At 40.1% G+C, this 22933-nt stretch overlaps 1 protein-coding gene across 1 annotated transcript in view; it reads left to right on the forward strand.

Moving 5' to 3' along the window:
* The first annotated feature begins 4590 nt into the window (after positions 1–4590).
* The window catches only part of USP10 (ubiquitin specific peptidase 10), a 48899-nt gene continuing 30556 nt past the window's right edge, over positions 4591–22933 (forward strand). The window contains exons 1-2 of the mRNA XM_064160048.1: positions 4591–4699; positions 22008–22076. Coding sequence (XP_064016118.1) covers positions 4679–4699; positions 22008–22076 — 90 coding nt within the window. The 5' untranslated portion in view covers positions 4591–4678. The remainder of the gene's footprint in view (positions 4700–22007; positions 22077–22933) is intronic.

Genomic DNA, 22933 nt, shown 5'->3' on the forward strand with positions numbered 1-22933 from the left:
ACCTCAGGTTTTCTCTTCCCACGCTTCTATGCCTGTATCTTGGCATCAGCACGTCAAGGAGCTGCTGTCTGTAATAGTGACATTAGATAACATAAATCCCCTGAGATATTCTGAGGAGAAATTACCCCATGGTGTGAGATGTAGTTGTTTTGAAGGCTTGAGAAAGAAGCTGGAAATGTTTTTGTTCTCAAGTTGAAATCTGAAATGGGGAAAAATGTGCCAGAGTGTCTGTCTCTGTAAGAGATCAGGCTGTTTTCTTCTGAACACCAGTGATTTTCTATCTGCTGCTTAGAAGCCACTTTTCTTCAGGGACAGCAAAAGAGTGTCTCATGTCAAAGGAACTTAAAGTACCAAAGGTTTGGTTTTTTTTTTCCTTTTTCTGAGCAGCAATTTTACTCATAGCAAAAAAAAGTCCAGACTCTAATTGTGGTTGTTTCATTGCTGGTACATCGTTACAAAGCTCTGAGTTAGGAGTTTCTACTAGGGGGACAAAAAAGAAGAAGAAACTATTATGATAATCTTTATATATACTTTTATTTCATGTTGTTGTCATATTGCAGTTCTCTTGAATGTCATAGTGAATAAAAAGATACTTATTCCTCCATGAACATACAGCTTTGAGTTGCCTTACAGACCACATCAGAGCAGATGCCTCCCCCGTCCAGATGGAAATGTTCTGTCGCTGTACTGTGCCAGAGCACAGATGAGCTCCATCTACCCTTCCAGTGGTAACAAGTAAGCAAGGCACAGCACAGCAGTGGGGCTCTTGATACCACCTGCAGCTTTTAACATCACATGGAACCTTTCTGTAACTCAGAGTAGCTTTGGGAAGAAAAGTACCTTTGTTTTTATCATGAGGGGTTTGATGACAGAACATGAAAGGAGAGCGAGATAGCAACTGGCAGCTCTAAACAGACAATTGCACGAGAAGGCTTGTAACTAAGAGAAAGATAAGTCACAAATAATTCAACTCAGAGGTTTGCACAGACCATTAAAACACAAACTATACTGAATCAAATATCCATATGATCAACTAAAGTCTTGTCCAGACTGCAGATTAGTTTCAGGTTGACTTGAACTAGGTTCCTCCCATCAGAAAATTAAATGCATTTGTCACAAGTCTTCAGCTAATTTAGGAATGCAGAGGTTGACATCAGGGTGCATTAATGCTTTTTCAGAATGAAGCTCTTGCCGTTGGTGTCCTCTGCTACTCTGCTTATTGCTTCCACCTGCACAACTGTTCCTGCCACTATCTCAACTGTCGTTTGTGAACACTGGGATGTCTGTTGCTGGCCTGGACAATTTAGGCAACAGAAAGCTCAAAACTTATTCTATGAGCTTGTTGGAGTACTCTGAAGCATGAATAAAGTACAGGAAAGTCTCAGGAGTGAACTATCCAGCCTGAGCTGCTTTCTAAGAAAAAAAAAAAGAGGTTGACCAGAGGCCCTAGACAAGTTCTATAAAGGAAGGAGAAGCACTTTGTCAGAGCTGTGAAAATGTTTTAGTATAACTATGATCAGTAAATGGACCTGCTTTGGCAGTGACTTCTGTTCCTTCTCCATAGGCACCACCGCTTGTAACCACGGTCACTGTGAAACCAGCTCAATTTACCCCTAGCAAAGCTTATGGTGTCTCTATGGACCCTACACTGAAGGAGTGCTGTTATAGAATCATAGAATCAACCAGGTTGGAAGAGACCTCCAAGATCATCCAGGCCAACCTATCACCCAGCCCTAACCAATCAACCAGACCATGGCACTAAGTGCCTCATCCAGTCTTTTCTTGAAGACCCCCAGGTCCGGTGCCTCCACCACCTCCCTGGGCAGCCCATTCCAATGGGAAATCACTTTCTCTGTGAAGAACTTCTCCCTAATATCCAGTGGCATCTCTGGGGATGCTGATCTTGACTGGGCTGTTTTTCTACTGAAAACTTAAAATATCAGGAGCCAACTGACTCAGCAGCAGAAGCCCCTCCCAAGAGCCAACCAGGGAAGATGACTGCTGCGTGTAAATGCTTCATGGTAAGCAATGGTATGGATGGAGTGAAAAGAGCTACCTCCCCAGCACTATTTTTGAGTGAAGGGCATAAGGCTGGGACTCCTTGTGCTTTAAATGTTTTTGGCTTGTCTCTACACCTTAGCTTGCTGTATCTTGGGCCCCCCAGAACACAGTATGGTGCTCACTGTTTTTTAGTTTTCTTCCCGTTGACAGATGACTGGAGAAGCAGCAAAGGCCTTGTTGTACCCAGAAACTATTGGGATGAATGTTCTACATTTCTGAAGGAAATTCTTGAGAACTCCTAAAGCTCTTAGCACTAGGAGAAAGCTTTACATGGACAGCAGTAAACCTCCCGCAGTGATATGCCAGTTCTTGCAACACTACAGGATGCAGTGCCCTGACCTGAAAGCATGGATGCACAGATCCTGCTTGCTTCACAAAAGTCATATGTGTTAATCCTTCACCTCGTGGGAACTGTCATGAGCACAGGTCTTATGATCTTGTGAAATCATGAGAAGTACAGTATGTGTGAGCTGTTCCCACATACTTTGCATTTCCAGTAGGATAAGAACAATTACAGGAGTTACAGCGAGGCAGCAAACTTGGGAGTAGTTTATTCAGCTCACTAACTCATGTCAGTTAATCCTTTATTTCCATAGCTGTGGACCTCATTTGTTGTTGAAGTCACAAAATAACTAAGTCACCACCACGTTGTTAGAAGTAATGCTTTACTCTGAATCTTAAAAGGTCATGGGTACACAGAAACAAAACCACACTTGCTTTTTTTGAAGTCAGGAAGGCAGCATCTTGTTTGGGAGCTATAATTCATGGCTATTGGCATAAAGGATAGGAGAAAATAAATCTGATTTGTGCAGTGAGGCAATAACAGGCCAATAAAAATGTCAAAAATAGGTGGTAAACCAGAGCTGAGGTGGAAACTTTCCAGCAGGTAAGTTTCTTCAAACCCTGCTATTACAATAAAACCTACATTACTGCAATATATTCTGGTAAAGTGTTAACAGACTTTCAGAGTGAAACTGAATTAAGGGGGATAAAAATGAAATGGTTTTAAATGTTGATGAAGGATGAGATAGTGACAGCCTTTTTCTCTATTTGAGCTTTCACCCTTACCTATGGTTTTCTGCAGTACCGGTGCTGGAACTAACTGGTTTTCAGGTGGGAGGCACATTTGTGTTTTCAGCCATTTGCTCAGGGGCAGCGTTTCCAGCACAAACAGTTTACTTCGGCAGGATTGCCGGCAAAAGGGAATTTTGCCTTCAACCAGATGAGCTATATAAGAGTTTTTAGCTCCATTATTTACCTTGTAAATTAGACTCCCGCGGGGGAGAAGGGGGTTCAGATGTTTGCTGTATGCAAAGAGCCTGTACATTTGTGTTCCCCCCACTTTTCCTCCCCCCTTTTTAATATTAAACACCTATTTTCACTGCTAGTTCTCTGCCTTAGGACAGAGCAACACTCGCTGGAAACAAGAGAGGGAGTGGCAGCAGGGTGTGGCAGCTAGGAGGACAGAAGCTGATACAGAAAATCACTTAAGTGTCACGATCACACATTAAGTGTTGCCCTGGATAAGAGGGAAAGGTCCTTGTGGTACAAACACGGATGAACCTCCTTCCTGCTTTCTGTGACCTTCTTCTCTGCGCAGCCAAAGACACATTTCCTTTGCTTCCAACTTCTGCAGTTATGTTAGAGCTTTCTCCAACATTTGCTCCCCAAGATTTGGTAGCTCGTTTAAGGAACAAAAATGTTAAGTAAGTTAGCAACCAATTTAACGGATTCTTGCCTGAGGGGTTCGGTATTCAGTGATGACTCAGTCCTCTCAAAATCACGAGACTGGATTAATCACTTGTTTGCTGGTTTGGCTTTTTTTGACACAAACGCTGAACCCCTTCCCACTCTTCTTGTTTGGGGCAGACGTGCAACAGCCTTGTTCTGACAGCACATCGGCACGCAGCCAAGCCCTCACCTGCTGGAGTAACCCTTGGCACAGGGCCCTTCGCAGTCTTTCGAGGTGAACCCACGATTAATTGCTTGGGGGCAGCCTGGCTGCTGGCCTATTTCCAGCTACGTTCCTCCTGCACAGCACTACTTTAGCCCAGCAACACAGGGCCGGCCGTACTACCCCGCTGAGGTTACTCAGAGCTGAGCCACAGGCTGCGTGGCCACAGCCCCAGCAATGTGGGGCCAGTCTCCCGCCACTGCTTCAGCCTGAGCCCGCCTCACGGTGGCCTCAAGGCCGCCCACCTGGCGGCAACTCCTCCACCCTTTCGAGCTGAAAGCGAACTTTCTCGGCAGCCTCGCCCTCCTTCCCGCCTCGAGCTGCCCAGCTCCTTCCCCGGAAAGGCGGCTCTAGGGGTGCCCCCCACGCCCCGGAGCCCCCAGCAGCCTGAGACCCGCCGCCGGGCCCCCTGCCGCACGCCCCCCATGCTGCGCTCGGCCTCCAGCGCGCCTGCGCCGCCCCCGCCCGCCAGCCCCGCCCTGCCCGCGCGCAGGCGCGGAGGCGCGCGCGGCCCTGCCCGCCCTCCCCGGCGGCGCCGTGCGCAGGCGCAGTGCGAGCCGCCTGCCCGCCCGGCTGGTGCGTGCGAGAGAGAAGATGGCGGCGGCGGAGGCAGCAGCGTGAGGCGCCCTGGAGACGCTGAGCTCCCTACGGACGCGGAGCGCCATGGCTGTGAACAGCGCTCAGGTACTGGGCGGCCCCGCGCTGCTTGTCTGGGGTGCTGCGGGGGGTTTGCTGACGGGTTCCGAGGGGCGACTGGGCTCCGCGCCACGGCTCTCCGAAGCGGGGGGGGGGGAGAGGGAGCGTCGTGGCCGGGAGTAGGCCCAGGGTGATTCTGCAGCTTCATTGAATCTCCTGCGGGCGGTGGGGGGGCCTCGGTACCGGGCGGGACGGCAGCCTCCCGTGCTCCCGACGGCGGCCCTGCCCCGGGGAGAGGACCAGCGTGTTGGGGTTCGTCGTCGCGTCGCGCCGGCGTTGCCGTGCCTTGGCGAGGGGGAAGAAGCGGAGGGGGTGAGGAGGCCTGCGGAAGTCCTGTGCGGGGTGAAGCCGGTGCTGTACCCCCATGTGAGCCGCTGCGAGGAGAGGAGGGTTGGAAGAGAGTAGCTTGAGCTTCTTTTTATTATTATTTTAATTCAGGTGAGGAGAGACAGAAGCGATTCTATAATGAGAAGGGAATAAGGAGATTTGTAAACTAATCCTGTCGTCCCCCCCCCCCCCGCCGCCCAAACACTCAGTAAATCTCAGTGCATTGGGGTGCAAAGGGCTGAGTGTTGCAAGAATACTGTGCATGGGGACCGCGTGTGCAGTTTCCCTGTCTCCGACTAACTAAACCAGCCAGAAGATTTGTGCACGGAGTGAAAAAAAAACAGAACTGCAATCGGGGTAGTTTTTCACTGGTAGTTAAAAGCTTGATTCCTGGTCTAATCTAGTGTGTGCTTAGAGCAAATGATTGAATGGGTTAGTTTCACTGTGTTTTTACTGTAACATTTTTCTCCCCAAAAGAAAACATGTCAGGCTAAATGCCAGGCAGTGTGTGCTCTGAGGTGTTTATTCGGAAGATTTCTGTACAACTTCGTTCTTTTGCAAATGAAAAAGCTTAGGAAACTTTAAACGTGTTAAAGATGATTTTATTAAGAAATGGTATGTTTCGTGATGAAAAATGCCTTCCATAAAATGTAAGCTTCAAAGAAGACGATGCTTTATTCTGAGTTAGGTATTTTTTTCGGAAGGGCAGTTAAGGTCCACGTCTAATAAGTTGTGCATTAGTGGCACTGACAATGATTTTTCCTTAAGTAAAAGTTTGTAATCAGTGAAAACTGTCGTGGCCTTTCATGTCCAGCTTGATTGATTTATGTTCTAGAGAAAGAGGCATGGGATTTTATTAACATGAGTGATCTGAGCACAATTACAATTCCTGGAATTCGTTTTAAATAGTTTTAGAACTGTTTTATCCTTCACATTTTCTTTCAAAGTGGAGGTAACTCACATTTGGACATTTTTTCAGTGTTCTAATAAATGATAGTTGGATTCAGTGTTCAACTTGGAGGCTGTTTGACTCACTTCTTTCCCCTCTGCTCAGTACTAGACCGCAGTGCATGTGGTCAGTTTGATAAGGAATTGGGTTGTACATTGCAGCTTTCTTAATGACTTGGAAGAACTAAGGAAATTTTTCTGTCTGTAGTTAATTAAGATGATGCCTCTTGAAACAAAAAGAGTTCAGTGGATGATTTATGGTGAAGCTATAATTAAAAGTAGGCTACAAATTCATGTTTAGCAATAACTTGTACACAGGTTTTTAAATCAATGCCTGCTTTGGGGAAAGGTAGATATTTAGGTCTTGTGAGAATTGCTGATTAAATTTCTGTGTAGTTGGGAGGCAAATCTGTAAGATATCTTTGTTCATGTCATTAAACCAGCCTGGGTTTGTATTTTGTTCCCCCCACACACGTTGTAACCAGTTTATTTAAATACTGTCTGGGATTTATGTGGCTGAATATTCTAGAGCAGTACAGTGCTACGATGCTGAAGCGAGGTAGCTGGTTTGGATTTTTTTTGGATGGAAAGAAGGTAATGAAGATAAACTTAGGAGACAGTTTTGCATGTAGCTGTTTCCTTTTTATTTTAGTATGATAGTTCCCCAGATCAGTAGAGTTAGATTAGAGAGTTTTGATAAAAGTTGTGCATTCTGATCACAAGACTAAATAACGTTATTTAGTCATGGTGTTTTTGTGTCAGAATGCGGAGTCCTAGGCAAAAGTGCTTAGTTTTTCCATGACTGTAATTTGAGTGTACTGTAACTGAAACCTCCTTTTTTCATCACACAGGGGAGAAAAGGGTCTTGGGGAAAATCATGTTCTAATAGCTGCAGCGCACAGTCAGATTGCTGCCAGTTAATGGATTCATGTAATAGTGGGCAGAAATACTTCATCAGTTCACACATTGTAACAAATGAATCATGAAACGAGACCATATTGTGTATTTTCAAAAGGACATTAAGTTTGTCTGGCCAACTAGTCAGCAAGCGCAGGAGTACGTGGTAAAATAGTTTAGATACTGCTGGTCGTTTGTACCTCTGTGTTCCATGTCATTATTTCATAATTGTTTCATGAGATATTTAAGTGTTGCTGTCAATTTTCTAGGTGTGTTCTGAATATATTCAAAATCTCTTTAGGACTTTTTTTACTAGGGTGAGCTAAAAGTAAACCTGTTCTATCAGTACAAGTTTTGTATGACGGTAGATACATTTGAGCCGGTTTAGCACAGAATGTAGTCGAAACTATTTGTCATCAAGGTCAGCTGAAAATCTTCTTTAGAAAAAAAGGATCTATTATAAAACCGTTTCCTTGTTTGGAAAAAGTAATGCTGTAGGAACTGTCTAAACAGTTGCTTTAACCACTTTTCCTATTGTTAATCATAGAAAGAATACAAACACATAATCTATAAATCTTGTGAAAACAAGTTAAGCAGAAGAAAGGATACCATAGCAGAATGAATCATTTATGCTTGTTTTGTTCTTTCACCATTACTGTGGTGTCAAATAAACTTGGTGCCATTTTAAATGTACTGTGTTGCCCCTAAACCCAACTGGAGTAAAACCCAATGGAGTTAATGTTCATAAAAAGCTGAGCAAGCTCATAAACTGCTCATCCTCACCCAGGCAAGCCTGTGTCTGGCCTGGCAACCAGAATAACTGGAACTTGGGACATGGTATGCAACCCGACTCCCTGAAATACTCCACTGCAAACTACCTCTTTTATGGCTGGCTTGGAGTGTGGCTCCCTGGCAGGGTGTAGTTTGATGTTCCCTTAAGCCACTGCTGTTTCTGGAAGGAGGAGGGAAAAAAGAAAGAGGCAGCAGTCTGTAGGCATTTGTTCTGTGCTGTGTCTGCAGTGTTTTGCCTGATGTTTCTGGGTGACTGTGATTAGGAAATCAACCTGTATCACAAATAATCTTTAAAAAATGGCTATCACACAACTGGATGAGTTTCTTGTGCTGTCTTGCAGATGTGTCTGATGTGCCAGTGTCCTTACAGGCGGGAAGAAGTGTGTGGAGAGAGGGCAGTGTGGATTCTATCTGTCAGGTCCCTGAAATACACTGAAAACTGGGAAGGGGGGAGGAGGGCACCCTGAAAACAAAATGAAAGATAGTCCTGGGCAGTGACCAGCGGGTGAGTTTGGAGAGATGTGTTCAGGTGTAGCATCCAGCAGTAGCTGCTGCATCTCCTCTGTCCCATTCAGTTGCTGTTCTGTGTTTTAAGGGGATGAAGAAGCTGGATTTGTTACCCTTGCCTTTTTTTTTGTTTTGCTCCCACTTCCATCACTGAGAAGGGTCTGAGTTCATCCTCATACTAGAGCTTTTGCCTCTGGAGTGAGTACTTCTAGGCTTCTCTGGTGTCAGGAATTCAGGCTGCAGCTTAAGTTGTGAGTTTAGGTAGCCAGAAGGTGTCATTTGCCTTTCTAAAATGTGAATGGTGAATCCGCACAGAGCACAGTGGGAAAACTGACATGGAACTTAAATTTGGAACCATATGGTAGCGTGCAAATAATAGAATAAACCAAACATGTTTTGTGAATCACTACTTTTTGTGTACCTTTGAGGATATAGCACTGACTGGGAGATTTTTTTTAGACTGGATCCAGCCGTTTATCCAGTAATAAATGCAGTTTTTGTAAGCAGTTGCTTAGACACACCACGTTTTCCATTCTTGTAGCTGTTGAAATACTTGTAAAGCTAAGTGGCGTTTGTTTGTAGGTAAACTAAGCAGTCTCGTTTCTGTGTAGTGATATACACGCAACATGCTGTGTCGTACAAAACAGCCAAATCTGTTGTAATAGAAGTTGCTGGCCTTGGGCCATTGGATTATAGTCGTTTGTCACTCTAATGCCATTTCAGCAATGTAGATGTTCATTTCTAAAGAATTAAATGTGCTAGAACTGCGTTTTTTCGTTTCGATGGAAGTGTTTTATGTGTGGTCATTAAACATACAGCTGGGGATTATGGAACAATAAGATTATGCTTCACAGTGGAAAAAAGTGTGTATATGTACACGTGTGTCTGTGTGCTTAGGGATACACACACACACAAACCAATGGAGCAGTTCATTTATAATTGGGATTCTCTATGTTGTCAAATAGTGACATCTGCGTTTAAGACTACATGGTTCAAGCGTTCCCAGGAATGGTGCCATGTTGAGGTTTTTGTTAGATTAGTGCTCGTATTAACATATTCATTAATGCTCTAATAGAGAAAAACTTTGAAGTACATTAGTATTTTTCATTTTGCATTTGACTCTCTAATATCTCATTTAATTGCAGATGTTCTTGATCATTTAAATACACCTAAAAGCTTTTTCTTCTTGTTTGACAGCATAACATTTTTGATTTTTCCTTTGTGCTGCAAGGTCTGTTTTTCTTCACCTGTAGTTAAGCAGGAGGTATGTTAAATCACAGCAGCCCTAACAAAGTGTTTGTGTAAGTTTATTTAAAACATGCACCCTATGGAAGAGCATTTGTTTGACATAAAATTAAGAGGTCCTATGGTAGTGACAAATGCTAGTGCTGTGCAAACTGAAATGTGCAGAAGTGCTTTGGGAATTTTGTTAACTTGCAGTAATGTATGTGAATTCGTATCATGTATGGACGTTTAAAAAAAAGTATTGTATATTTGCATTGGGATTACAGTAGGAAAGGTATATGGATCAGCCTCCATTGTGCGTGTAATGTTTGCAGAAAGTGGAAAATCACTTAAGAGTTTTGTAACTTTACTTGAGTAAAACCCACTGACTTGGGTTCACCTTTGAGGTGGAAGAGAAAACTGCCCTATGTGTAAGAAACTGCAGAGAACATGTCTTCAAAGGTTGTGTCAAAATATGCATTTAAAAACTATCTAAGTGAGAATGTGGATTTTGTCAAATAATTTTTATATTAAATGATTTTTTTGCTTGTTTGTTTCAATCAAGCTGAACGTATGAGCAAAAACAGCAGTGCTGTATTCCCTTGGTGCACCAGGCATGAGTTTTCATGCATCATTTAGATCCTGCTGTAGTGAATCACAGGTTTCCTGCCTCATTTTTCCACATGAATGTTGCAGGCTGGCAATGGGTTTAGCAGTGTAACTTAAAATAGAGAAGTTACATGTCATTCATGCAAAGAGGAGAAGGCCTTTGTCCTGAAAATGTTTTATCTTGTTGAAGTGGGATTCCTTTGTAGGTGGTGGAGCAACACATTGCCAGTAGTGATTCTTACAGTGTCAAGGTAGTGCTTGTATTCTCATGAGCACACTTTAGCAGTTTTGCCTATGCACATACCTGTCTCAGATGGATGTGGATATAACTTGGTCTTTAGCTTGTATTGAAAATATAAACATATGTTTTAAGTTGGTTAGAGATCCCCTGTTATTGGTATATAAAACTCCTAGAATGTAGGTGGGGTTACCCAGGTATTGGATGACAAGAGTGACTTTAGATGTGCTAACTGCCATACTGTGAAGGTATTAAGACTTCAGATGCTGTACATGGTATCAAACCACAGATATTCTCGCTCCTGTCTGGTGAAGCAGAGTTTTGTTTGCACATGGCTCTCATTTGAACAGGCTGATTATAAGTTTTAAAGAGAAAAATTAATCCAAAGCTAAGCTGATGTGAGTTAAAGAAATGATTAATAGAAAAATTGGTAGATAGAGGCAAGATACTGATAATTCCTTTGATTTGTGCTGCTGGCATTAGGCTGGATGCAGAAGGAGATGGAAGAAGTTGAGCTACTTAGTTTAATGCTAGCAATGGGCAATTAGATTAATTGTATTCAAATAATATTTTTGGATGATGCTGCTTAGGAGGGTATTTGTTTAAAAATGATGCTATGCTGGTACATCATATGGGATGGCCTTGTCATTTTAAATAGGACTAGGTATTATAAAAGGAGAGAGAAATAAAGCAGAGAGAAAAAGAATCATTGTCAGCAAAAGATATAGCTGAATTGCAAGAAGAGCCAAGTTCTCTTTAAGTTCCAGTCTGTATCCTTCAAATCATGGTCTATAACAGTAGCTAGCTGTTAGCAGAGAAAGTAAGAAATGGTGCTGTAATGTCCTTAAAGCATGAGAAACATTACTTTTTGTTCCTCTGTGGCCTTTGTAATACCAAACTAAAGCCATCATCTTGAAAAATTTTGTGGAGCACTGTAGTTAATTGAAAATTGGAAAAAAGGTTGAAGGCAGCTTAGGCAATTCCTAATACTCATCATTTTCTTCTTCTCTACTAATAGCAACAGGTTTGCCTTCTCAGTTTTGAGAACGCTTGGTCACTCTTGTTACTGTGACTCAAAAGGACTGTAAATACTCCAGGCTGACATGTAGTGTTTTAGATGTTGCCAAAAGACTCAGAGTTCCTTAATTGAGGAGGATAAAGGCAATGGGCATGTATTTCCCTTAGTACTAATAGTTGTCACAGAAAGGCTGTTAGACTTTTCTGTTTTGGTCTCATTGCATCCTTAGAATAGAGATTTCCTTGAGTTCTCATCAGTCTTCACTCCAAAGCATTAGGGTAGTGGCTCTTTTTTTCCCTTTGTTTTGTGCTGCAGCTTATAATACGGAGTTGAAAGTTGCAGTAGTTTAGAGGGTTCCCTCATTTCCAGTGCTCGATTGTGTGCTGAGCTTCAGTATGTGTACACTATTTTTGTGTTGGTGTGGTTTCGTGGCCAGTCTGAGCTCTTCAGTTTGTAGCTGTTCAATTTCTGTGCCATATTTTGTATATGTATGCTTCGAATTTATTTATGTTGTTGCAGCTTAAGAAAGTACTTGTAATTAATGAACACCTACTTACTATGTTATCCTTGAAGGTCAGCTCCAAGTATCAGGGTCCAGTGCGTTGTTGTGTGTACCAAATGTGTTTTTATAATTTGTATGAGATTTTTTAATTGGATTTGGGACCCAAAAAAGCAATGCACATGAGAAGTACGTTCTTTCAAAAGCTGCCTGAATTGGTGGTGTTTGAAAGTGGAAAGTATTATAAATTCACAATAAGCATGGTGAAATAGGATGATGTGGTGTCATCATTTTGCTCAACTTTGTCTGCAAAATAGATTAGATGGAAATTTGCTGGTATTTATGTGGGATGCCCTAAAATGATCTTGCTCCTTTATATTGTAGGTGGATGAGGGTGAAGATAGAAGGTGCTGGAGTTGCAACCATCACCCACACTGCATCACCATGCCACCCCTATCCCATCATCCCACACCACTCCGCACCACTCACCCCACCACAGCACCACACAGTAGTACCACAATGCCCATGTCACCTATACACCAAATGTAATTTCATGGCCAGAGGGCAGCCTCCTCTTTTGAGTCTCAACAATGGATTTTGAAGTCTGCAGGTTTGGCTGTTCCTTAGAGGTTGGACCACAGCTTTGTAAAGTAGCTCACAAATGGAGTTGCATAGGTAAAAGTGCAACTTTCTGGAAGTAGTTTGTCCAGAATGTCATGTTCAGGCTTTCTAACTCCACTAATCTGGAGTGTTTTGTTTTTCTGTAAAAAACACACTCGTCCAAATATCCTGGGTATTATTATGTTCCTCTAAGAGCTCAATAAAATTAGTTCAGTTCTTAGGAAATTATCAACAGCAGGTCACATTTTAATGTTAAATATTTCATTATACTTTCCACAAATTAACTTTGAGCTTTTCTTTTTTTTTTCCTTTACAAAATAATAGAATCATAGACCCATTTTGATGCCAAAACTATTTAAAAATTGTCCATTTTCAGATTTCTCCTTATTTTGCAGAGCCATGCTGGCCTGTTTACTGTAAACAGTAAAAGCGTTTCCTCTTCATACTGGGAAGAGAAAAATAGCATTTTCAACATCAGCCTGAGTGGGATTGTAAACACTTTAACAAGCTGTTGAAACACTTAAACTTTCTTACTGAACGAAGACCTCTAAAGATGTGATAAGCAAAGGTACTTGGGTACTGATACAGTTAGTGTAGATAGGGACTAAATCTGAATTCCTCTACTATGGAACTGTGCATACCCTTCATAGACTGAAAGCTATTCTGATTCAGATTGAACATTGTAACTCACTCTCATTAGAAGTGAGTCTGGTGATTTAGATCTCTGAATCCAGGGTTCAAGTGACCAAGCGAGAATCTTCCTTTTCATCACCTTGCTTTCATGTCTCCTCCAGTTTGAAAGTGAGCTAGTGGAAGCTCAGACAAGGAGACAAAAAAGAACGCACACTGTTGTGACTGATCAGCAGATGACAAGACAGTAGGTAAATCAGAGGTAATTCAAGTCTTATTTTTCATTCTTCATTATAGGGAGACTTTACAATTTGTGCAAAAGACTCAGTAACTAGTAACTCGGAACTTGAAGTAAATGTTTTTGCTGAAGTATGAGCAACCAGCTTGAAGGTGGTGTTTTCAGGCTCTTTGAGGGTGTGAAGATAGTGGTGTTTTACCAACAACTGTTCTTGAATTAAAAACTAAGGAAGTATTTATTTCATTTATTTTCCTATTTTGGAAGAATTTAGTTTTCTTTTGCCATTTACAAGGACTGCCTGCTTGGAGAATTTTAAGAAAGTGTTTTTCTTTGGCTTTTATTTTGATTTGACATTGCAAGAAAATGAATAGAATGGAAAATATTACTTCTCTGAATTACTGGCAGATATTCTGTGGGCTTGTAGTGTTGGTGATGTTGGTGTAAAAGTGTCCATTTTTTGCTCTCTGGAGAGGTAAGATTTGATGTAATCAGCCCTGACTATTGATTTATCTGCCCTCTTGCTCACTGTCTGGAGCACACTTTCCAGGTATTTCTGCTGTAGTCCCAAAATGGATGCTCTTCACTGAAGCTCTTGTTTGTGTAACAAACCTATGTTCTTACCTTGTTTGCAGTGGAAGCTGCAAGGAAGGTGCTTTCCTTGGAATATCTTACTCTTTCTCATAGGATGCAAATGTAAAAGATATATAAAATATAAATACAATTCACCTGTCACTGAGTATTGCTCTGTGAGCACATATAAGTGATAGAGCTGCATTGTCCTCTTTATACTGTTAGGATTGACTAAATAAAATTGTCACTGTTTTGAAGCATGCTTTTTCGCTTGTTTCCTGGAAGAGAGGGAAATTACTAATTGAATTGGAGAATCTTTAAATGTGAAACAGAGGTTTTATTGCTGGGGCAGTTGTCCTTTGGAGACCAGAAGATAGGAAGATCTTTCTTGTAGTCAGGGAAGGTATGCCATGCTCATAAATGCAATGATGTCTGCAAGATGAAGGACTGGGTTTTTTCTTCCACTCCCTTTCCCCTCCACTGTTCACCACAGTCAGAACTTTACAGACAGCTTCCTTGGACTGACTGCGTTGCTTTTTGTTTGAAATATAAGAATGCTAAGGAGTACTTTCTTTTGAGGAAGCCAAATTTGTTTGGGTTTAAGTTACTGGCTTGTGTTTTCACATTTTTTTTTATGGTTATTTTACGATGTTTTGCCCCTGTTTGAAGCAGTTATGTAATTAACGGAAACAATAATGAACAAACAGAGTCTGCTCTCTTGTGAATGTTTGAATTACAGTCTTCAGGATCAACTGTTTTGATCCACGTTGTGCCCCTGTGATAGTGTCAGGCTGCAGGGGCCATTTGTTCATTACACCTACTGTGGATACACCCGAAATTTCACCAGCTTGCGCTTTCATACTAGGCAGTGATCTGGTTTTTCCTCTGGTCAGAAAATGAGCTTTTGAGAATGTGGTTTTTGTTTTTTTTTTTTTTCTTGGTAGTGGAATAAATTCCACTCTAATTCACATAAAATGTGTGGAAAATAGATATCTAACTTCCATCTGTGAGAATTCAGTAATAGCATCCAAGAAGCTCTGAGTTGTACACGAAAAAAGGGGAAGGTACAGTAATATTTTTGAGCCTTTGATTGCTTAAATGGTAGGCAGGCAGAGTTACACTGACTCATGGGCTTAGTTGACCTACATTTACCTACCTCTGATCTTTCTCCAGGCACGGTGTAGATTTGTTAATGTTCTAGTTTTAAGCTGCAGGCTAGTGATAAAGGATTGTAAGCAGTACTAAGAATTTGCTCAGGATTTGTTACAATTTCAGCTGTTAAAAGCTTTAATATATGGTGCTCTACTGTAAAGTGCAACTTCATTTCCATGCACCTATTTATAATAGTAGCCTTTATTTTGTCACAAAGAGGGGAGAACAGCATGGGATTTTTTTCTTTTTACCTTTTGGAAACTGGCTTGTCTGTAATACTGCTGTTCAGGCTATGATACAGCTGTAACTGTGTGGCTGGTGATTTTCATGACACCTGGCTATGGGTTGTTGCTTACAAATCCAGAGTATAAAGTTGACAAACCTTGAGAAAATGAAAGAGAAGTAAAGGGTGAGGGAGAAATAGCTTATTTGCTGCTAAGATGACTAATGCAAGACTGTTTTTCTCTGCTAATAAAACCCAACTGCTGTCATACTCATGTGCCCTTTTTTACTTGCCAGAAAACAGACTTCTCTCTGAATAGTTTAGTTCCTTTACTTCTGTCTTTCCTGATAGCCTCAGGAATAAGTATACTTTGTAGAAGTAGCTCTCTGAGCAAGGTTGTATAAGTTACGATATACATAAGGCATTTCATAATTTCAATTTATATGTGAACTAGTTTTGACTTGTTAGGCCTTCTGATTAGATACAGTTGAATTAATTCCTTGCTACCATTAAGTAAAAGCTGTATTTTTAACTCCTTTGTGGAAAAGCTGTTGAAGTGAAAATATTTGCAGGTTAAACTAATTTGACTGGGAGATCTGAAGCTGTTGGTTGTTAGATGAAAGCCATGTTAATGCTTCTTGAAAGCAGAAGTTGACACTTCATTTTCCTAGCTTTCTTGTAGCTCAGGTGATGCCAAGATGATGATGCATCAGCAGTGCTATTTCTACTCATTTTTCTAGGACAAGCAGCTGTGTAACACATACTCCTCCTCCTCCTTGTATCCTGCAGGAGGGCGTTCATGTTGCTAGACTGGAATACCAGTGAAGATTTCATTGCAGGCAGTGAAGTAACATTGGCATTCATTTTTGAAATGCTAAAGTACAGTACAACAAAACAGTCGATGTGGGGAGAGCCTGGAGATCAGTCATTTTAATCCTTTGGAGTCGTTGGGGACCTTCTTTTCCCCTCTTCTGCTTGGAATTCTATAGCTTCTGCTTTTGTCTACCTAGTTAAGATGCCACTTGGTCAGTTATGGTAATTTGAGTTACAAAAGTACTCTTCTGTGTGGTAGCAAACACATCTTCTTGTGTATATCTGTTTGGTTAATTGGTTTGCCACAATTTGTGTTATAATCTAGACATAGTACCTTGAAGATATAAAGGTGATGTCATTGATGAAATGTGTTCAAAATGAAGTAAAATCTGCTGGAGTGCAAATGGTTGTTTTACTGTTGTAATCATATTACAAAGATTAACTGAGAAACTGATTCCAGTTGTGTTGCAACTGGAAACAGCAGTGACTGACAGTCAGGAGGGTTTGGGATATTGCTGTGAAAGAGGTATTTAAAATGAAGGTGTTTTTTTAAAGAGCTTATATTGAGAGGCAGGTCCTTGACACAGGGAAGACTGGTCCGTTACAGCATGTGAGACTGAAAGATAAAATTTGTGGTGCCAGCTCACTAGTGAGTTTTGGAAACAGACTGAAAGTCCTTCCTGCTTCACCAGTTTCAGTAGTCTCATTCATTCAATGTTCTGAACTGTACTATAGAAAAAATAGGTTGTGATATACTATTTAGAAGTTCCTCATCAGCAGAGTATTTGTATGATATTCCAGTCTCACCATTTTAACCTCTTCCAGGAGAAGGCAAAGATAAAGGTCTTTTAACGTCCTCCTTTCACACCGGAAGCAGCTGAGAACTGCAGTTATGTCTGGTTCATTCAAAAATTTCCAGGAATTTAATTGTAGGTTTGGGGATTTTCTGGTACTCTCTGAAGCTGTATGAGAATGCTATATATTCAGTCAATTTCCAGACTTTAACTACAATATCTTGATAAGTGGAAATGGGATTTATTTGCTTAAGTGCTAGTAAGATAAGGAAATTGAGTTGAAAACCAAGACACCACCAGCAGCTTCTGAGAGAATAGATATCATTTTATAGTTTCACAAAGTATATTTGATTTTGCAATGATTCTTTCCGCTACCCCAACTTAATATGGTAGTTGTTATTGTCAGTATCCAGAAGGAGGGATTTTGTGTATGTTGTACAGCTTCCCACCTAATACCATCTCATTTTTAAGGTTTATTTGAGCATTATTTTCATTCTTTATTTCAGAGATTCAAAAAGAAATTTAGAAACTTGCAGCAGTTCAGAACTTGTGTATCTCAAAACTAGGATTTTTAAAGAAAGGGTGGATACCTAATCCTTGTGAATGGTTTTCTTTTAGAGTAATGGATCATTAAACCTTGGTGTGGAGATACTAGGTGGAAGAAGTACCAGTTTCTGATTGTGCATTGCAAGAAAGGCATTTTGTTAGATAGGATACTCTCCTTAGTTGAAATCATGTGAATTTTAATGTCTGCAGTAACATTGTACATATTTGCTAAATGGTCAAATTGGATTACAGTTGTGAACTGCAAAATGGAATAAAAACATCATGTTTTGGATTTAGTTTTTTTGTTTTCCATTTCAGATGAGAGATTTGGAAAAGATACTGAGATAGTGGAAAGGCAGTAGTGGTAGTTTGTTGGGTTTTTTACTCCAGGATCCCACAAAGCTATGTCCTCTTCATACCCCTACAACCATGCTCCCTCCCAGATGACTGTTTATATTCCATATTTTTGCAAGTGTTGCAAATTTGTTGATATTTTTATGCTACTGTTTTGACATTGCTCTTAATCTCTGGCAGAAATCAAGTTCACTAGATGGAGGTATCTTAAGGGATACGTGAATGCACATAATGTGAGGTTAATGATGGCCCTGCAGATTTAAATGATCTAAAGAGCAGCAGGAGAAATGAACCGTGAAGTATCTGCTCCCAAAAAGTGAGAGAGGAGCCATAATGGAAAGCTTTTATATAGATTGTAGAGGAGGTTTGAGAAGGAAAAGGAAATCAGAATTGACTAAGCCTCTTAGGGATTATGTATCTTTAAAAATTAAGTCTACAGGTAATGTTAAAATAGGAACATGTCCAGACTTTCTCCTAATATTAAGATTTTTTTTCCAAATCCAGTATTTATGTAAGACTGGACTCTCTTCTAAGCATCATTCTTACTATACTTTGTGACTTGCCGCTCAGGCAGTTGAATACTATTTAGTGTGATTTTCAAGCAGATGCTTTGTTCATCTGACCATATAAATCAAAATTTATTTTTTTAAATAAGTGAATAAGTGAGTACTAAGTGGTTTGGTTTTTTTTTTTTGTCCCCCTCTGGGAAAGCTTTATTTTTTTTCCTCTTTAAGAGTTCTGCACATTTCTTTTTATTTAACCTTTTCACTAGCAGTGTTTTTAATATCTTGAGTTCGCATGTTGCCACAAATAGTTTAGTTTGTGTTACTGATGTATTTTGGTAACTGGGCCAGTTCAGCTCCGATGCTTCATCATAGCAATCGTGTGCATGTAGAGTTGCAGATTTTTGATGCACTGACACATAACCAAGCATCTTACTGCTGAGCAAGTCACAATCTCCTGCCCGTGTTAGGGCTGACAATAAGCAGTCTGTCTCTGAAAACCACTTTTCCCTCAGAGATTCTGTGATGAAAACCCAATCTGTTAATATTTGGACCTTGAGTTCTGGTGATGTACACCCAGGTTTAGAGATTGATCAGTGTGGGACAAGTTATTAGAATAATTTGGAAAAGACCTTTAGGATCAGAGTCTATGAGTGTGACCTTTGAAGTAATCAATTTGATGTGGTCTTGAGTGTGCTTGTTTCTTGTGGAAATGCATACCTGAAAATGCTAAAACGGGGATTGAAACAGTTTGAAAGTACTTTGGCAAAATATTACCACATGATAGTGTAACTCTGTTTGAAATGTTATTTATTGTGTGGGGTGAGTTAATGTTGATCATGAGTAGCTTCTGTAGGAACTGTGTAAGTGTAATTAAATTTGTGTTTGATTGTTCCAAGTGTTGGATTTGATTTATCAGCTTGAAAATACCTAACTGAGGCTTTCAAATTTTGTGGAATAATTGAGAGTGCACAAGCTAGAATCCCAAAAGCTCCTACTGATAATGAGATAATTTCTTACAAGGATGTATTGCTTTTTACAAAATCCTAGTGTTGTTTTGCTTTAAAAATGCTTACTGCTTAGACAGTTGCATCATTCAGTTGCAGAAAAACCTTTGAAATTTGAATTAATGCTTCAGACTAATTCCTACAGATGTCTTTCTGAAACTTTGACAGCTAAACCCAGTGTTTTCTCACATAGAGACCATTTATACAGCAGCAGGCACACTGATCCATTGGGATGTAGTATGGATGAACAGCAGACCAGGGAGCTAGCACAGTATTTCAGATTGTAATGGTTTCTTCCTCCCCCCCCAACGTCTGCATCCTTTTTCTGAGTTTGCTATACTTGCCAAGTAATGTGACATCTTGGTTCTTTGTTGTTTTAGCATGTAGTTGTGTCTTAAAGGATAGAAAATTCTGTTACGCTTGGAGAAATGTATTTCTCGAGAGATGAGGGGACAGGTCAGGAAGCTCTCTTAAGTTGGGTGGATTTAATGTCATCAGTCTTATGGCCTAATGAGTTTATTTTGAAACTGTATATATATCAGTTCATTGTGTAAGTATAAAGCATTGTTAAATAAAGCCTTATTGAATGAAAAAAAATTTTAGTTTCTGCAGACCCAAATGTGAAGGGTTTTTTTTGTGTTGTAGTCTGAGGATTAGTTTTTAAGTTAGATGTTGGTAATTTTTTTATACCCTGTTTTAAATTATAAAGAAACAGTTACACAGGTACTACATTTCCCCATGTGAATAGATCATTATGTAGTAAACTAGTGCCATAAAGATACAGTATTATTGATCATTTTGTTTGATTTTCATCTTATGTTCCTTAATTAAAGATCATGAATGCAGTTTTGCTCAGAAATACCAGGCCTGTGATACCTCAGTTAAAAACATAGCTAAATGAAAATACTATATTATCACATGCAGGAATTCGGGTTGGATTTACATAACTTTATGGCTGAGATTATAGTTTTGTTGCCTGACTATCAAAAATATCTGCTAAATGCATAATTCAGTTATGATTCAGCAAATGGCTTTTTAAGGCATGTCTTTGGAATGTGACCAATTCTAGTTGGTATATTACTGAATAAAAATGGCTTGGTTATGCTGAGAGCTTAAGGCAAATTTACATCCTGTGCCAAGAACTGTGAAGCTGTTCTGTTAAGTTTGATTTAGGGATCTTACTCTCTTTAGGTGTCATAGTGTCTCAGTGTCTTATCAGTTGGCTATGTGAAGATTTTGTAAAACGTTATCTATTTCACTGTGCTTCTGATGTTTGTATCACAGATGTTCCAGTTTGTTTTGACTGTTAGAATTGTTTGTCGACTGAACCAGATGATATGAGTATTTGTTTAAAGACACTGAAGAGTGTTAGAGTGGTTAAACCCTTTCTACACATGGAAGTTGATAACCCACGTTTTGTGTAATTAAGCTAGATTTTGTAATTGCTGTGGAATTTAGCTTAAATTTCACCTTTCAAATTTATGAATGTAGGTGGCTGACTCATACAAACACTGAGTACATGAGTTTTACTGGAGCAAGCCACCTAAAGTCTGAAAAAAAATAGCAGTTTATGGCAACAGCCTGAACTTCACTAGAGGTGATTTTTCACTTTATAAGAAGGTCACTGTGGTTCGTCTCCCAGTGTAATTATCTGTAACTTGATACAGCCAAGTTAAGGATTTGACTATAAGACAGGCTTGGCACTGCTTCAGTAAGCTTTTCTGCTGGAAGGGTGGAGGAGAGCAAAGCGTTGTCTGAAATGACTGTCGGAACACTGCAGATGAAGTCTCGAGTGTGAGATACGAGGCCAGACTGGCCTGCTTTTATCCACAGTCATATTTGTGACTAGTGACTCTTAATGTGAATATCCTTCCACGTGCCAAGAATGAGTTAATAGTGGTATTTTCCAGGCCTCTTGCCCATTATGTCAGTTTATTCAACTCCTTGCTCAGCTTCTTTCTGTCCCAGAATCTCTCTTTTGTCCTGAATGATCAGATGTGATTCAGCTGATTACAGCTGGTGGTGGAAATTTATAGAAACTTCCAGGTGCTATGAAATTCCAGTGTATCAGGCTTTTCTATTGGGAATACTTACTTCTCTGTAAAAATGTAAGCTCTCATTTTAGTGTGGGCTTTTTGTGGCCTTGTTTAGGTACTTGTTACTTCCATAGAAATACAGATATTTAAGAGGGTGCAGGAGGGTGATGTTGCAAAAAAGACACTTTGTCTTATGTGTGTTATTCCCAAGAGCAGCTGTATCAGAATTGACCATATTTAAATTTTGTGGGTTTTTTTCTACAGTGATGCAGTTTCAGTTCTGTGCTTGGTCCTGGTGCCATTAGTCTTATGTAACTCCTTGTTTCCACAAAACCCTGGAAAAGTAATTCTTGTTTTTTTTCCGCTCTGAAGAATAGGTAGATGTCTCTGTTGCATTAGAAGGTAAACCAGCTTGTGTCTAGGGTTTATGTGAACTTATCCAATTTCACACCCAACATGTTGGTTCGAAACAAAGCACAGGTTGAGCTGCAGTTTGTGTTGTGATTGCCTCTAGTGGGAATTTGAAGAGAAATGCATTGTGTACAGTTTTGGAGCCTGCAGTAGTTTGCTAAAGAACTAAGAAGGAATTAAGATTAGACTTGGATGCAGACAAGTGAGTCCTGCCTTCTAACCCACAGATCTTTCTGAATGCTAATGTCCTTAATGTATTTTATTGGAAATTGATTAATTGCCCTGAATATAAATTCTTCTTTAACAGGATCTTTCTCTCTCTCTCTCTTTCTTTTTTAGTATATTTTTGGGGAGTTCAGCCCTGATGAGTTTAATCAGTTCTTTGTGACTCCACGATGCTCTGTTGAGGTAAGATCTATTTTAAATTTAGTTTAGAAATTAATATTTTAAAGCTTTCTCTCTGTGTGTATTTGAAATAGAACAGTACAGTTTCTTTTACAATTCTCTTAGCATGCTGATTTATAAACTGAAGAGATGGAATAGGAATCTTCTTTCCATGCATGTGGATGTTAAGTCAATTTTTAGAAATAAGCAGTGAATTGTTCCACCTTCTTCTTGTCATCTCTCGGAGCAGGAGTAGCTGACTTTGTACTAATAGGACACTGAAAGAGATTTGCCCAGCCCTATTACCTCAGCTTTGATGATTTTTTTTTTTTTAAGAGCTGGATATGGAGAAAACTTTTTCATCAGTGATCTTGATTGTAAGTAAGGTGGGCTTCTAAGTCTAATGAGCTTTTTGAAGCATAGAGATTCTTAATATTTTTTGACAGGTGGAGCACTGCTCACCATCAAAACTGAGAAATGGATCAATAATGAACTAATTACAATGGCTGTGAGAACCACAGAGTGGAAACAGCTGGCTTTGTGTGTTTGTGTTTAACATACTACAGGTAGTATTGTAGCCTCTTACTCTCTGCAGTTCTTGGTAGAGAAAGAAGAAATAATTTTCCTTTGAAGGAAAGAGTATTATGCCATTGTCTTAATCTCCAGACTTGACAAATAATTTTCTTGTAGGTCAGTTTCCAGGTTTTCCTCCAGACATTTCCACTTAGACACTTCAATCCAGCTTCCATCTTCCCCCCTCAGCATAAAGGAAGCAAACACTTTAGCTGCAGATAGGGAAATCCTTTTGTTACATTTTACTAATCTGACAACCATTGTTAATGTGACTTAATTTCCTGTAACTTAATTTTTCAATTGTAATT

This window comes from Pogoniulus pusillus, chromosome 20 (genome assembly GCF_015220805.1).
Source record: "Pogoniulus pusillus isolate bPogPus1 chromosome 20, bPogPus1.pri, whole genome shotgun sequence".
Lineage (NCBI taxonomy): Eukaryota > Metazoa > Chordata > Aves > Piciformes > Lybiidae > Pogoniulus > Pogoniulus pusillus.